The sequence below is a fragment of the Hibiscus syriacus genome, unplaced genomic scaffold (genome assembly GCF_006381635.1).
Source record: "Hibiscus syriacus cultivar Baekdansim isolate YM2019G1 unplaced genomic scaffold, ASM638163v2 tig00111392_pilon, whole genome shotgun sequence".
NCBI lineage: Eukaryota > Viridiplantae > Streptophyta > Magnoliopsida > Malvales > Malvaceae > Hibiscus > Hibiscus syriacus.
In genome coordinates, this window is record NW_024063078.1 from 3,342,338 (window position 1) to 3,357,132 (window position 14,795).

At 32.5% G+C, this 14,795-nt stretch overlaps 4 protein-coding genes across 4 annotated transcripts; 3 read left to right on the top strand and 1 right to left on the bottom strand.

Moving 5' to 3' along the window:
* Positions 1–874: 874 nt before the first annotated feature.
* Positions 875–3,859, bottom strand: LOC120160208 (mitochondrial import inner membrane translocase subunit TIM50-like). The gene is made up of 11 exons (XM_039170623.1): positions 3,469–3,859; positions 3,241–3,329; positions 2,670–2,706; positions 2,338–2,399; positions 2,105–2,215; positions 1,863–1,967; positions 1,662–1,760; positions 1,359–1,515; positions 1,172–1,274; positions 999–1,063; positions 875–966 (listed from the first exon to the last, which is right to left on the bottom strand). The coding sequence occupies exons 1-10, from the start codon at positions 3,776–3,778 to the stop codon at positions 1,018–1,020; spliced, it is 1,119 nt and encodes a 372-aa protein (XP_039026554.1). The 5' UTR covers positions 3,779–3,859; the 3' UTR covers positions 875–966; positions 999–1,017.
* A 2,871-nt stretch (positions 3,860–6,730) lies between these two features.
* LOC120160526 (two-pore potassium channel 1-like) lies at positions 6,731–8,533 on the top strand. Its single transcript, XM_039170936.1, has 3 exons — positions 6,731–6,835; positions 7,286–8,228; positions 8,333–8,533. Exons 2-3 carry the CDS (start codon positions 7,324–7,326, stop codon positions 8,499–8,501), a joined length of 1,074 nt encoding a protein of 357 aa, XP_039026867.1. The 5' UTR covers positions 6,731–6,835; positions 7,286–7,323; the 3' UTR covers positions 8,502–8,533.
* A 617-nt stretch (positions 8,534–9,150) lies between these two features.
* LOC120160527 (two-pore potassium channel 1-like) lies at positions 9,151–10,024 on the top strand. Its single transcript, XM_039170937.1, has one exon. It carries the CDS (start codon positions 9,226–9,228, stop codon positions 9,970–9,972), a length of 747 nt encoding a protein of 248 aa, XP_039026868.1. The 5' UTR covers positions 9,151–9,225; the 3' UTR covers positions 9,973–10,024.
* LOC120160664 (S-protein homolog 5-like) lies at positions 10,004–11,241 on the top strand. The gene is made up of 2 exons (XM_039171025.1): positions 10,004–10,106; positions 10,865–11,241. The coding sequence occupies exons 1-2, from the start codon at positions 10,004–10,006 to the stop codon at positions 11,239–11,241; spliced, it is 480 nt and encodes a 159-aa protein (XP_039026956.1).
* The last annotated feature ends 3,554 nt before the right edge of the window (positions 11,242–14,795 follow it).

Consider the following 14,795-nt stretch of genomic DNA (forward strand, 5'->3'; position numbering starts at 1 on the left):
TTATATGAATTTAAAGGTTAAGAGGAGTATCATTTTCTTAAAATTTTGATTCAATCAATTACATCTTAAAGATATGTTCATTATCAATTGTTAATAAATATTTTAAATAGATATTATATTTTTCGTATTATTTTAATATATATATATATATATATAAAATGATGATTAACAAGTTGGAGGTAAAAAAGTATATATAAAATGATGATTAACAAGTTGGAGGTAAAAAAGAGTGGAAGATTTTCCAATTTTTAGGTAGGGGTGTGCAAATCTGGGTACCCAGTAATATCTAGATCAGTAATTTCTCTGTCCGTGTTTCAATCCGGATGTTACGGGTACCCGGTAATCGAGTACTCTGATTTTGAGGGTACCCAGTAATCGGGTATCCGATACCTGTTTTTTTTCTTTCAAATTATTAATTTTAAAAAAATATACACAAATTTAAATGTTCGAAACTTCGAATCACATACTCCAACATCCGAACATAAAATTTAAAAGTTCAAAATACAAAATCTAATAATTCATAATATAAATAATCCATTATATTATATTATATATATATATAATAAAATATAAAATAAAAACTAATCGAGTACTCGGAAAAACACAATTTTGTGACCTAGGCCCGACCCGGGAAATGTCGGGCCGGGTACTGATCGGGTATTTTTTTTAAAAAAAATTACTCGATTTTTTAATGTTCGGATCGGCGAGTCGAATCAACCAGGTCGGGTATTTTTTGCACACCACTACTTTTAGGGGGAAATAGGAAATAAAGATTAACAAGAAGTTCGGTCAGACATTTAAATGATGCAGTTTCATCGATTTATGATCTTTTTATCTTCAGAAAATGGCTTCTGAAGTGGCAAAACTGAGGGGAAAACTTGAACAATATTGTCTTTCATATTCTTTAGGATTCATCCTGCATAACGGTTTCTGAAATCCACAATCCTCAACTATACATAACTCCATCCTATGATTTCTGGAATATCCACAATCGTTCAACTATACAAGACTCTTTCCTCATCGACGCCAGAAACGACCTTGCTGCCTCTGTCCTTGCATTCTCCTGTGCCATCATCGTTGCCCCCAAATCAGAACATTGTTCAACAATATTTTAACAGGATGTGACTAACAATTATCGATGTTATAATGCAGAAAGAGAAATATACTTCACCTTTGATACTCTTTAGAACGCTCAAGGAACTCCTTTGCAATATCTTTTCTTTCATAAGATTGCAGTACTTGTCTGATATCAGCTGGACTATTGCGGGCCACATCTGTGGACAGCCGAAAACAGATGGTACTACAATCAACAAAAGAACATGGAAAACATCTAAACAAACAAAACTAAACGGACTCACATTCAAGAAATGGAATAAGATCCAAAAGTGCTGTATCATCTGTCTCAAGCTTATACGGCTTAATAGGGACACAATTTTCTGGTTGAAGGCTAGATTCAAATGCATGAGCACTCACATACAGAATCTTGGCTGGATCCCTGTTAAGCTTTGAAAGATCCTGAAAATAGGGACTATTTGTTACTCATTTTGAAGTATCAGATCTTACCGACTGTCCCATAGATTAACAAATATCATCGCACTTTATCTAGCAGAAAACTGCACAAGGGAAAACCAAGCTCCAAAGGAAAGTGATGAACTTCTTACTCTGTAATGTTTTCCATCCTGATATTTAGTAGCACCCCTTGATAGTTTATATCGTATATAATGGTTAGGATCCAACCTTTCACAAACAGGATCGACATACTGCACAAACCAGAACAATCAAATAAGTAAATTCAGGCATCATCAGTTGTCAATTACTTGAGCATTCGACATTGTTGTCACGATGAAAAATATTCAAATTACCATATTCATCTGGTCAGAATAGACAACAATTTCGTAGAACTTTGCCATATGTTCCAAAAAGGCATCAACTCCAGGTCTTTTGAAGGTACGCCAGCCTCTCTCTCGCTTTGCCAACCAAAAAGGGGAAAAAGAAAGAAAAAGAATTACAAATATTTTAACATGAGCTTCGAAATTCAGAATATCAAAATAAAAAGTTCAGATTTTATAAAGGAGAATGAAAAAAAATCATGTCAAATTCATACCTTCCAATCTGTATAAAGTAATGTTTCATTCAGATCTAGGACAAGTGTGAAAACATGTTCTTGGGGATGCAAATCAGGAAGAAGCTTCTCTGAGGTTGGTTCAGTAAATTCCTTCAATATAAGATAAAGTAAGAAATAAAGAAAAGGTTAATGCTAATATACAGAAGAAAAACCATAAGATAGGCGGGCAATACTATAAAATCAGAAGCTACAGAAACAAGAATTGCACTCACTGTCACATGTTCTTCCACTTTCTTCCTGAGATCCAGGTAAGATTCAAGTGCTTTAGCTGGAACTGGAATGTTACAAAAAAAGAAACCATGAGAAATGCAGTGGAAGCAGAACATGTAAACAAGTCAATCACAACTAAGTTAATAGAGAGCAATGAGCACCAAGTACTGAATTGTTTTCCTGACTTAGAAAATCCTTTTGTAATGATGTAGCCCAATTTTTCTAAAGGAAAATTAGAGACACTAAACTTAAAAGGCTTACCCAAACACAAACTCAGCTCCCATGAATAAACAAATAAGAAATAAGAGACATAGAAACAAAGTATGTTCATCACCTTTCATTGCAGTAGAGTAGAGCATGCCTCGATATTTCTGAAAAAGAAATGGAAAACAAAAATCACCACTTACATATCTGACTCTTTCATTGAACATATAAAGAACGGCTCCATGATATTATTAATTCCCATCAAAGCATTACACATGTGCATTCAAGTGCATAGAGACATTAACACACATACTCGGATAACTGATATTGATGCATTCATCATTGCATTATAATAATTAATCATACAGGAATCTTTTAGGAGGCCCAATGATGGACATGTTTAATGTGACTTTGAACTGATGAGAGCAGCTAAATTATTTTGCTATAAACTGTAAAAGACATTATAAGAAAATTTACCAACTGCTTGAACAGCAAGGCAGCCAGCTAGTACTGCCATTTAACCAACCACACCAGAACACATTAATCTCATATGAATGAGAATAAAATTATGCCTAAACCAGTTATATGTCTAAAACAAAAACAGTTAAATGTCTAGAACAAATTGTACATGACTCAATCAAACGTCTAAATTGAAGAGAGAAAATTCTTCTTAAAAATATTGGAAACGAGTTCAAACTCACTTCAACAGAAGATGCATCTTCACTAGGAGTATAACTCGCTGCAGCCCGCAATGCCTTTGCCTTCTGATCTACTTCCTCATAGGAACACTCTGCAAATCAAATTTATTTTTTAAAAAAGAAAATAACCATCTTTAAACATATAAAACCCCACATTTTAAACAACATTATCAAGAAAAAAAATCACAAATGATCTAAAATTTTTTATATGAGAAAAGAAAGAAGACTCACTATAAGAGAGATAACCGGCATAGCCAATAGTTCCAGTTACAGCGGAGATAAGACCATACTTGAGAAAGCTCCATGATTTCCTCCGAGAAACCTGTGGGGAAGCTTCCGGCGCTGGCGGAGGAGGAGTAGGAGTAGGAGGTGTCGGCTGATCGGAGAGAATGGATTGTGAAGGAATGACAGCTTCTTTAGCAGGATTTGAAGAAGAGGATGAAGAAGAGGAAGTCACCCCTGAACTTAAAACCCTTCGAGAAATGATCTTTGAACTGGAATCAATTGAAACTACTCGAGATCTAAGAGCAATTGAAGACATTTTTGTAAAGGTTTTGATCTCTTATGGAGTTTGTTTTAGTAATTATCTTCTTTTTTTTAATGGTTCGCAAGGTTTTAGTAATTAGCTAGGGTTTTACAGATTGGAACTGTGAAACAGAAGCCAATATTTTAATAGGGATGTTTGGAAGTCGGTGTTGGCCAATTCTTATGTAGAGTCTCTTTTAACTAAAAAGGTTTTTTTTTTCTAAAATGAGGATGGGAATAGTGGCACTGAGGTGAAGTTTGGTTAGCAGGTTTTTAACGTGTGGTTCAAGTTTTCAAATAGAATTGAAATCCCTCGTGACTTAATTTTTCATCAAATGAGAAAAAGTAAATTTCATCAATTCTACGATGGAATTCAATTTCTTTCTTAGAGAGAATTAAAATTTGATCATATTATCCTCATCAATCTTTTAATAATTTATTTATATATTGAATAAAAATATTTTTTTATTATTTCAGGTCAGGTCGGGTTTCTAATTCATATATTCGGGTGGGGTCGGGTGAAACTTTATTTTGGTCGGGTCGGGTCGAGTTCGGGTTTAGGGTAAAAAATACTCGACCCGACCCCACCTGAAAATATATATAATTTTACCTTATATATTTAGAAATAATTACAATAATACCCCTCTATATATAATTTTTTTTCAATTAAGTCATTATTTTTATTGAATAAAAATAATTTTTTTATTATTTCTGGTCGGGTTGGGTCGGGTTTCTAATTGATATATTCGGGTCGGGTCGGGTGAAACTTTATTTTGGTCGGGTTGGGTCGGTTTTTTTTAAGTGTGATATTCGGGTCGGGTCGGGTTAGGATTTAGGGTGAAAAATACCCGACCCGATCCAAAAATATATATATTTTTACCTTATATATTTAGGAATAATTACAATAATACCCCTCTATATATAATTTTTTTCAATTACGTCCGTTTTTATTGAATAAAAATAATTTTTTTTATTATTTCAGGTCGGGTCGGGTAAAACTTTATTTTGGTCGGGTCGGGTCTCGGATGGATGTTCCCTTGTTCTTGGTCGGGTCGGGTGGACCAAAAACTCGACCCGACCCGACCCATGGCCACCCCTAATTGGGATGATTTTAACTTACGATGTTTATTAGCATAATTTTTATAATTTATTGAAATGAATAATCAATCAATAAAATTAAAATTTAATATTTTATAAAATTTTATAATATATTGCTACATGTAATTTATAAAACAAACTAAAATTAAGCAAAAAAAATAAGAAGGGCAATCCTGTCATTTTACATTATTGCAATCAAATTCATCTGACATGTCTGCGAACCAAACAGAATATGGAATTGGATTCTAATTCAATTTCCTGCCAACCAAATAGAATATAAAATTAGATTTTAATTCCTGACAGCTTCTAATTCTTTCACAAATTTCAATTCCCTCAAAAACATTCCAGCGAAAGTAAATTTAAAATATTATTTTATTATTTATATTCTAAATTATTTTCTTAAGTCTTAACCATAATGTCTTTAAATTTTAACTTATTTTATTATCGGTAGGAATGATTTGAGTGGAATGACTTAAATCTTAATTATAATGTCTTTAAATTTTAGATTTTTTATCATCCGTAAGAATGATTTGAGTAGAACGACTAAAAATTATCATCTTTAAAAAAATCAAACTTTTATATATTTTTATTTTATCTGTAATTTTTATTGATAATATATTTTCATCTTTTTAAAATTTTATAAATTTATTATATCTTAAAATATTTTGTAAATTTATCCTAAAATAAATCATACGTTCAATTATTAATTTTCATACCTTTCATTATCACAAATCAAAATTTTAATAAATATTTTAAAAATTAATTTTTGATGAATTAATTCTACGATTCTTACAACAGAAGATGAATGAGGGTGTCGTAAAGTAGATTTTGCAGCTCTAATAACGAAATGATAAGACTTATGAATTGCACTGACAGAGGTCAACAGTGTATATAGAGTATAAAATTTTAATTTTTTAAATAAATAAATTATGGTTTTTTAAATAGTAGAGATCTTAAGAATTTTCTTTCGAGAAAATAAAATTCATATTATATGTTATGTTGTATTCATTAAACAACAGATTTTTTAGCTGACATCAATGATTCCACTTGAAAATATTAATTTTAAAAAATATTACCAAGCAATTTTAATATTTATAAAAAAATAATTAAAAATGAAAACTAATACTATTATGTTAAAAAGAATATTTAATGAGATATATTAATTGATCGAGTGGATAAAGATATTCATATTATGAATTCAGCTTTTAAGGGCATTATTTAATGGGAATAAGAAGAGGGAAAGGGCTGAATTGCTCGTTCGGGGCGTTGGAAAAAATAATTGGCTCGTATAAGGTTTTATCGAAATTATTTTTTAGTGTGATCGTTACAATAATGCGTATTTCTCATTTTTCACGTTGTTGGAATGCCAAAATTACAAGACTACAAAGGAATAAAGCATGAGTCACATTATAATTGTCGTGTCTTTCGAAAGATGTATTGTGTTCCCAATGTGTTCCGATGAGCACTATAATACTCACTCTAGATCAAAAAATAATTATGACAGAGCTTATACGAGCCGATCATTTTTCTCATTGCCCCACACGAGCAATTTGGTTCCTCTCTGCACATCAACTCTGGTTCAGAATTTGCTGGAAGTGGCACTTGTTGGTGAAGGTAGCATCTCTGGAACATGGCTTCAGTTCTCCTCTTACCTGGCACTCAAGAAATACTTTATTTTTATTTATCATAATATCATTATCAATGTCTAAAACTAAACTAATGCTTTTTTTTTAATTTATGTTCATAAAGTGGTATTACATTATTACCATACCTCCACATTTTGTATTATATAATATAATATCCCCCTTCAATCTATATCAACGGTGGTATATATGCCAAGTTTCAGCTATAAAATAGATGCTGACAAAAACGATAACACAATCAACAGTCAACTGATATCTACTTTGGATCTTCTAACAAATTCCAAAACTCCTGCTATCCTATTTCTTCTCCAAAAAAAACCCAGTTTTCCAAGGTAAGTCTCCAGAAATCTCTCATTTTCCTGCTAGATCTTTGTTTGTATTAGTTTCAGCTTTGGGATCTGAGCTTTATCATAAGCTTTCATGGCAGAACCAGTTTTGTATGAAAAAAATATGAGCTTTAAGTTACTTATTTTGTAATAAATATTTGTTCTTGGGATGCTTCAGTGATCAGTGGAAAAGGGATTATAAAGATTGTCAGATTTGGATAAAAAAGGATCAAATTGGGATGAATTTTTAGTAATTCAAAGAAACTTTAAATTTTGGTGGTTGAGTAGATTTACTTTGCCTTTGAAACAAAAACTAGAAAGAGATCACGTGATAATCAGCAGATCAAAGAGTCCTTTGCACCATGGGTTTAGTTGACACTGGCACTTGTTAATGTCAGAAGAATGTTATCTGTACCATTTTGGTTACTTTTAAGTCTAATTTTCTGACAATTGCAGGGTTCCTGGTAGTGATTTATGTTTGCTGAATCTTCCTAATGGCCTGTAATGATGCAAACCAGCCTTTGCTATCAGCAGTAGCAAGTCCGAAAACTCGAAAGAGTAACGGGGATGGACCAAAGAGGAGAAGGCGGATTCGACATGTTCGAAGTGCTCCTTTTGCAGATTTTGGTTCTATTGATACTAATGGAGAAGAAGCCCTTCCGATTTCCAAGTCCATTTTCGGGAGACTCAACCTAAATCTTAAGAAGGTATCCCTAGTTTTGACATTATACTTGGGTGTAGGCACCCTTTGCTTTTATACAATCAGGAACCAAATCAGAGGAGACAAAACTAATGGAATTCTTGATGCTGTTTATTTCTGTGTCGTTACGATGACCACCGTCGGATATGGAGACCTTGTTCCTAACAGCGACCTCGCGAAACTGCTAGCCTGTGCTTTTGTCTTCACAGGAATGGCACTAATCGGACTTGTGCTAAGCAAAGCTGCTGACTATTTGGCGGAGAAGCAAGAGATATTGCTGGTTAAAGCCTTAAACATGTATAAAAAAGCTGGTGATTTTGAGGTTCTAAAGGAGATTGAGACTAAACGGGTGAAATACAAGTTTTGTACAACATTGATCCTTCTGGTTGTGCTAATATTAACTGGGACCGTCTTCCTACATAAAGTCGAGAACTTAGACCTTATCGATGCGTTTTACTGTGTTTGTTCTACAATTACAACCTTGGGATATGGAGATAAAAGCTTCTCAACCGAAGGGGGGCGTATTTTTGCTGTGATTTGGATATTAGCTAGCACTATATGTTTGGCTCAGTTCTTTCTCTACGTCGCTGAGGTAAATACAGAAAACAGACAGAAAGCAGTAGTGAAATGGGTTCTTACTCGAAAAACGACAAATGTAGATTTGGAGGCTGCTGATATTGATGGTGATGGAGTCGTTGGGTAATGATTTTGCAGATTATTAACTTAGATGCTTTCTTTTTATCAGCTCGATCTGTTAGCCGCGTAATTGACATCTTCATGTTTTCTTTGCTTCATTTTTGCAGAGCTGCTGAGTTTGTTCTGTTCAAACTTAAAGAAATGGGGAAGATTTGCCAAAGTGATATTTCACTTATCTTGGAGGAATTTGAGGATTTAGATGTTGACCAGTCCGGAACCTTGTCGCTATCTGATATAACCGAAGCTCAATCCGGTGAAACTAGGACCCCATATTAACATTATATGTAATGAAAGATCTTACAGCTTTTCTTCAAACTTGTAATATGAACTTTTAATCGCTTATAGATTACTGTTTCGAGTTATCGAGCACTCTGACTTCATCAAATTGAATTGGACTTCACACAGATGAATGTATTTCACAATGGCGATTCTTAGCAATAGAGTTTAAAATATGAACTGCTTGCCATTTTACCAGTTATCTGGTTTTTGTGCAAATGGAAAGGTTGTTATGCAAGCAAAAGAGCAATATACACACTTTTTCAAACTTGAACGGCAAGCTATTTTGTGCTCTCGGATGTATATGACTTCATGTTTCGATTTTCAGATTTGACTTCATGAACGTATTGGAATTTCTCATTTTGGACTTGTGTTCTTAACATAGCATGAAATAATGAAATTTCTCATTTTGGATGTGCATACGAAATTTCCGATAATCCTAAGCACATACCAAAAACAGAAAACGACATCAGCATGGATCTTCTAGGAGCTTTCCAATGCATTTGGAACCAAAGTTCCCTCTAATTCTAAGCGTTTTATAATTAGATTGCAGACTTGCTTTCTGTTGTAGGTCGCTTCCGTCTCCGTTGTATTTTCCAAGGTTTTCTTTTCGAGCTTGTTAGTGAAGAACCTAAGCTTAATACCAGGTTAGTTTCGATGGACGTATTTTAGTTTTTTTTAACTCTGAAATTCTATGTTGTAATGCTTCTTGCAGGTAATCTTAATGCTGGATTGCTTCTACTCGATCGAATCAATGACTTCGAACAATGCAAAGCAAGCCAAGTTAACAAATGATGAACATGCTCCCGAGAAAAGAAGCTTTCGGGGCAGCAAAACTACTTCGGTCGCTGCAAAATGTGCCCCTCCGTATACTCTTGGGTCTGCGATCCCTGATCTTAAATGGCTTCGCATGTACTTCGGTGTCTACTTGACTATTGGAACTATAAGCTTTTACGCGCTGAAGGACGATATCGGAGGGAAAAAGACGAACGATTTCGTTGATTCACTTTACTATTGTGTCACCACAATGACCACCGTTGGTAATGGAGACCTTTTCCCTTATAGTTTCGATGTGCGAGTCGTGTCCAGCATTTTCGTAACCGTAGGGATGTTTCTGTTCGGAATAGCAGTGAAGATAGCTGCAAAGTACTTGGTCGTGAAGCAACAAATGGTCATGGTTAACGCCCTGCGCACGGCTCGAAAAATCAGTCCGGTGGAAGCCCTTAAAGATATTGACAGCCTCAAAATAAACTACAATAAGGTCAAGATATCATTGATGGCTATGGGAGGGCGTTTCGTCCTCGGGATCTTGGTTTTGCTCACCGTCGAAGGAATGGACTTCTTCGACTGCATCTACTGTGCAGTTGCTACCATGACAACCACAGGCTTTGGAGATGAGACCTTCCAAAGTACATTCGGCCGCATGTTTGCTGTATTCTGGATATCGACCGGAACTTCCTGCGTAGGCTAGCTATTTCTCTACATGGCAGAGGTGTACACCGATGTCGAAACAAGGAAATTGGCGAAGCGGGTCATTGCTAGCAACTTTGCAGCCAGGAAAGACCTGGAGGCAACCAACTGTATCGAGGATCACAAGGCTTTCGGGTAAGATTTACTTTAATTTGCCGAATGAATTCACATGAAACCACTTCGATAACACGATGTTTCGGTCGCCATGAAGGATCTCGATGATGTGATCAAGGATGTTAATGTTGATGATGTGACTACTCCATCAAAACCAACTCAAGTGAAGTGATCAAAGTGAAATCAACCTTCTTTTATGTTGTAAAAACTGCATGTCCCCACTCGACCTAATAATATATACAACATTCCATATTTGGCACAAGGATCAGAAACATAAAAAAGAACAGGTTATTGAAATGTATGATCTAAAGTGGTTGGTTTCAATGTCAAAGTAAAATGTTCGAATTATATATTTAGTTTATGATGATAGTTGTAAATTTTTATTATAATTTTGACTATTTTTACTTTTTAATAAGACTAACAGTTTCTATTAATAAATTATAAATTTAGATTTTTCTAAGTTTTACTTAAATTTAGAATTGAGAGATGAACCGACACATAAGAAAGGTGAGTGATTTTGGTGAAATTGACCCATTCCATGCATTATAAGCCAAGAAACAAAATTTGTGTGATTATCATGCGCTCTTCTAATTTTGAACAAGTAAACTAACTAATAAAGGACCTTCCATTTCAGGACACCACAAATCATATAAATTACAAACTTGGCTCACACTGTCATACACAATAAACTTCAATAATATTAAAATACCTAATAATGTCCAAAGTTGGAAGAGTCAGCTTTGTGACCCTAATAATGGTACTCATAATGGCTCAACCAGGGTCAGGGTATTACCCTTGGGAAAGGGTATATCACATTCACATACTCAACCGGATGTCAAACAAAGCTCCACCGCTGACGGTGCACGTGACGTCGAAGAACCACGATCTTAAAGAGCACACCATTGGGAAAGGTGGCGATTTCCAGTTCCATTTCCGCCCCAACTTTTGGTATAACACGGTTTTTAATTGCGTTTTCAAGAGCGGTGGTAAAACCAAGGCATTTGATATTTACAAGCCCGGTGACTATAGCTATGGGAGTAAAATTTGCCGTCTTCTTAAACAGAGGCCGGTGAATTGGAAGGTGCAAGATGATGGGTTTTACCGCAGCTGTGACGGTGAAAATTATCAGAAGATGTATGATTGGGGGTGTCCGTGAATGACGATGATGATCAACGTAATGCGCTCTTCGCTTTTTGACTGCATTTTGTTTCAACCCTGTTAAAATTTGGCTTTTTTTTACCCAAAATTTATTGATCTAGCATTTTTTCTAACAAGATACAGATGATGATTTGCACCTGTCGGTGATGTAGCGCCAGCTCAAATAAGGCGCGAATGATGGTACGAGTCTTTTTGAGATCAGTGTTAGATCTGTAAAATTTTATGCAACGATGCATAATAGGTAATTAATTTTTATTAGGGTAATTTTTGTGTAAAAACACAAAGGAATTAGTGTTTTTTTGTTGGAAAAAAGATAAAATTTAATTAGCCAATTATTTTCATTTCTTGTCTTTTGAAAAATTAAGTCCTATGACCATAAAGAAAATCGGGTACCTTTCACACTTATCATTTTCTTTAAATAATTATTTTTTCCTTTTTTTAATAAATTTTTTCATTAAATCCTGAAAATAAGATAATAAAATTCTTTTTTTTATCTAATAATAATAATAATGATGATGAAAAATAGTATTAATAAACTTTGTCTCGTCTATTGATTTTATCATTATTTAACCAACATTTTTGTGTTAAATACGTTTTAAATTTAATTGAGCTTCAAAGTTATTCTTAGATACGTTGAGATAATATATATATATATATATCGAGTATAAAATTCTTATAAATCTATATTTTAATATGTTTATGATACGCTGATTGAATGTATAATTAGTGAATTTTTATAAACCAATATTGGTTTAAGGGGATACACTGTTTAAATGGATGACGCACATTTAAAGGTTTTCTAACATGAACTCGTTAAATTTTTATTAATGTGTGATTTCAGTAAAATAATACAAATTAATGACTCAATTATCAAAATAAAATGAATTAAAAATATAATAATAAAAAATATTTTTTAAAAAAATAAATGATGAAAATAAAACATATTAAAATGTTTGGTATAATTATAACTCATGTTTTTTCAATTACTATATTAAAAATCAATTATAAATTATGATAAAATATTTTTCGTGATTATCATAATAATCGACCAATTAATGGAGTATATATATGAGTTATAATTTAAATTAATCATTTATTCTACTATTATTCAAATTAATTAAGAAAAAATTATGGTAAAATATTTCTAAAAGAAAAATATAAATACATACATAAAAATCTAAAGAAATTTTTTTTGTTGCTCTCTTAACTTATAACAAAATTTAATAAAAAAAAGAAGGTGGAGCTAAAAAAATATCATCTATATATTTCAAATATTATTTTTAATATAAATTTTAAAAATATTAAATAAATATTAAATTCTAATTTTATTAAAAATAAATATACATTATTAACTGTTGTTAAAAAATAATAAATAGTAAATAGTAATTTATTGTGTAATTTCGTGCAAAAACTAAAATTTATTAAATTAGAAAATAATTTGTAAAAGCATATTTAAAGATTTTAATACAGAAAATTTTTTGCATAGTTGATATTTTCATACAAAAATCAGTCTAACAGAAATTAATTACATGTCATGTACCGTTTTAAAAAATTTACGAATCTACTACCTATCCCAGAAAGACGCAAATCATTATTTGTGTCTTACCCAAACTGACGTCATGTCAATGAAAAACACGTATGATGATTTGTATCTTATCTGAAAGTGTGTTACTGTTAGATCGATAATTTTTTTTGAAATTGTACCTTAAAATTTATTTAAAAATATATGTAAAAATCATGTAAATTTATAATACCAAAAGAAATATATGAAAAAAATTTCTCTTTTTTGGGTACTGTACTGTCGATTGGAGTTGATGATTTACTTGCTGCTGTTTGCAATCATTCATATGACAAGTCACCCTATTAACATAATGAGCTGATTTTATTTCAACAGCAAATGCACTAAATCGTCAGATTTGAGTGGGAAACTATCGAGGGAATTCAACCTAATCCATAGGGTTAATCATTTGATGTTATTTAAATATATTGAATCAATTTTTTAGTTTTAAAGAATTAAAAATTATAAAATATATATTATTTTTTCAAAATTATTATAAAATTGTTATTGAATTTATCAAACTATTATAAAATAATATTTTAAATGATCATAGTATATCACTATTTTATAAAGTACAACCATTTTATAATAGTTCGATAAATTTAAAGATCATTTTATAATTTTTTTAAACTCTAATTATAAAAAATAGAAAAAAAAATAATTTCAGTGACCAAAAATACCTTATAATATACGATTTTAATCAACTTTTTTTGGATTTGCCAAAATGACCAACTAAATCGTAATGCGATCGATAATTCGCAATGCGATCTTCGGTATCGCAAATCAGTTTCCAGATTCGCAACGCGAACTTCGACTATCGTATTGCGATTTACATATTCGCATTGCGATAGTCCAAGTTCGCGTTGCGATTTTCCAAATTCGTTGCGATAATCCAAAATCATGCACCTTAAAACAACTTAATCAACAACCAATTGCATTAGTATTATACGATTAAATATATCATAATTAAAAGTCAATCTACAATCAATCGCGATTATTGCAATTTTAAGCAAAACATTCAAAAAAAATTGCATCACTCGCGAGAATAAAAAAAATTGTTATCGTGCAATTACAATCAATTGAAAATAAATTAGAATTGCATGAAAACTAAACGAACCACAAATACTTTTCATACAAATACTAAAGTCATTAACTATAATTCACAAATAATATCACTATTTAAGGCTCAATCTCACATAGTATTGGGAACAAGTGTTGGTAATGCTCAATCCCACATAGTATTGGAAATAATATTAGGAATGGTATTTAAGACTTAGCTTTCCCACTTCCTTGTTGAGTGATAGAGAACAAGGAGGACTCTCGCGCGCCGCCGCCTCTCGTCTCGTCTCGTGGTCATGGTCGTGGTCGTGGTAATACGTGTCTTCGACACGTCCGCGTGAATACTATCTTTTTAAAAAAAAATTCTTATGAAACAAATGCAATACCACCAGTCGTTGCGATTTTGGACTATCGCAACGAATTTTGAATAAATCGCAATGCGATCTTCGACTATCGCAACGAACTTGGACTATCGCAACGAATTTGGAATAAATCGCAACGCGAACTTGGACTACCGCAACGAATTTAGAAAATCGCATTGCGATAGTCGATGTTCGCATTGCGAATCTGGAAACTGATTTGCGATACCAGAGATCGCGTTGCGAATTATCGATCGCATTGCGATTTAGTTGGTCATTTTGACAAATTCAAAAAAAATTGATTAAAATCGTATATTATAAATCATTTTTTACCCCTGAAGTTATTTCCTCTAAAAAAATATTATTTCAACGTAGACTGTATTTTAACCTCATTTTTCTCACAAGTAAATCACTTTCAGATAAGAACAAAGCACTTGACTTTATGGAACATATAAAAACTAGAGATATAATGGGTTGGGTTGGATCAAATTTTTGATCAATTTAATTAGATTTAAAAAATATATATATATTCTACTTGAATTCAACTTGATCCGAAAATAGATATCATCTATTTGA

Bases quoted from the DNA above. Each gene is read 5' to 3' on its own strand.
- LOC120160208 (XM_039170623.1), bottom strand. From the start codon at position 3,778: ATGTCTTCAATTGCTCTTAGATCTCGAGTAGTTTCAATTGATTCCAGT. The intron at 3,330-3,468 runs GTGAGTCTTCTT...TTTGATTTGCAG, and splicing joins TGCCGGTTATCTCTCTTATA to AGTGTTCCTATGAGGAAGTA. The intron at 1,516-1,661 runs GTAAGAAGTTCA...CCCTATTTTCAG, and splicing joins AGGATGGAAAACATTACAGA to GATCTTTCAAAGCTTAACAG.
- LOC120160526 (XM_039170936.1), top strand. From the start codon at position 7,324: ATGGCCTGTAATGATGCAAACCAGCCTTTGCTATCAGCAGTAGCAAGT. The intron at 8,229-8,332 runs GTAATGATTTTG...TCATTTTTGCAG, and splicing joins GATGGTGATGGAGTCGTTGG to AGCTGCTGAGTTTGTTCTGT.
- LOC120160527 (XM_039170937.1), top strand. From the start codon at position 9,226: ATGCTGGATTGCTTCTACTCGATCGAATCAATGACTTCGAACAATGCA.
- LOC120160664 (XM_039171025.1), top strand. From the start codon at position 10,004: ATGTCGAAACAAGGAAATTGGCGAAGCGGGTCATTGCTAGCAACTTTG. The intron at 10,107-10,864 runs GTAAGATTTACT...TGGCTCAACCAG, and splicing joins GAGGATCACAAGGCTTTCGG to GGTCAGGGTATTACCCTTGG.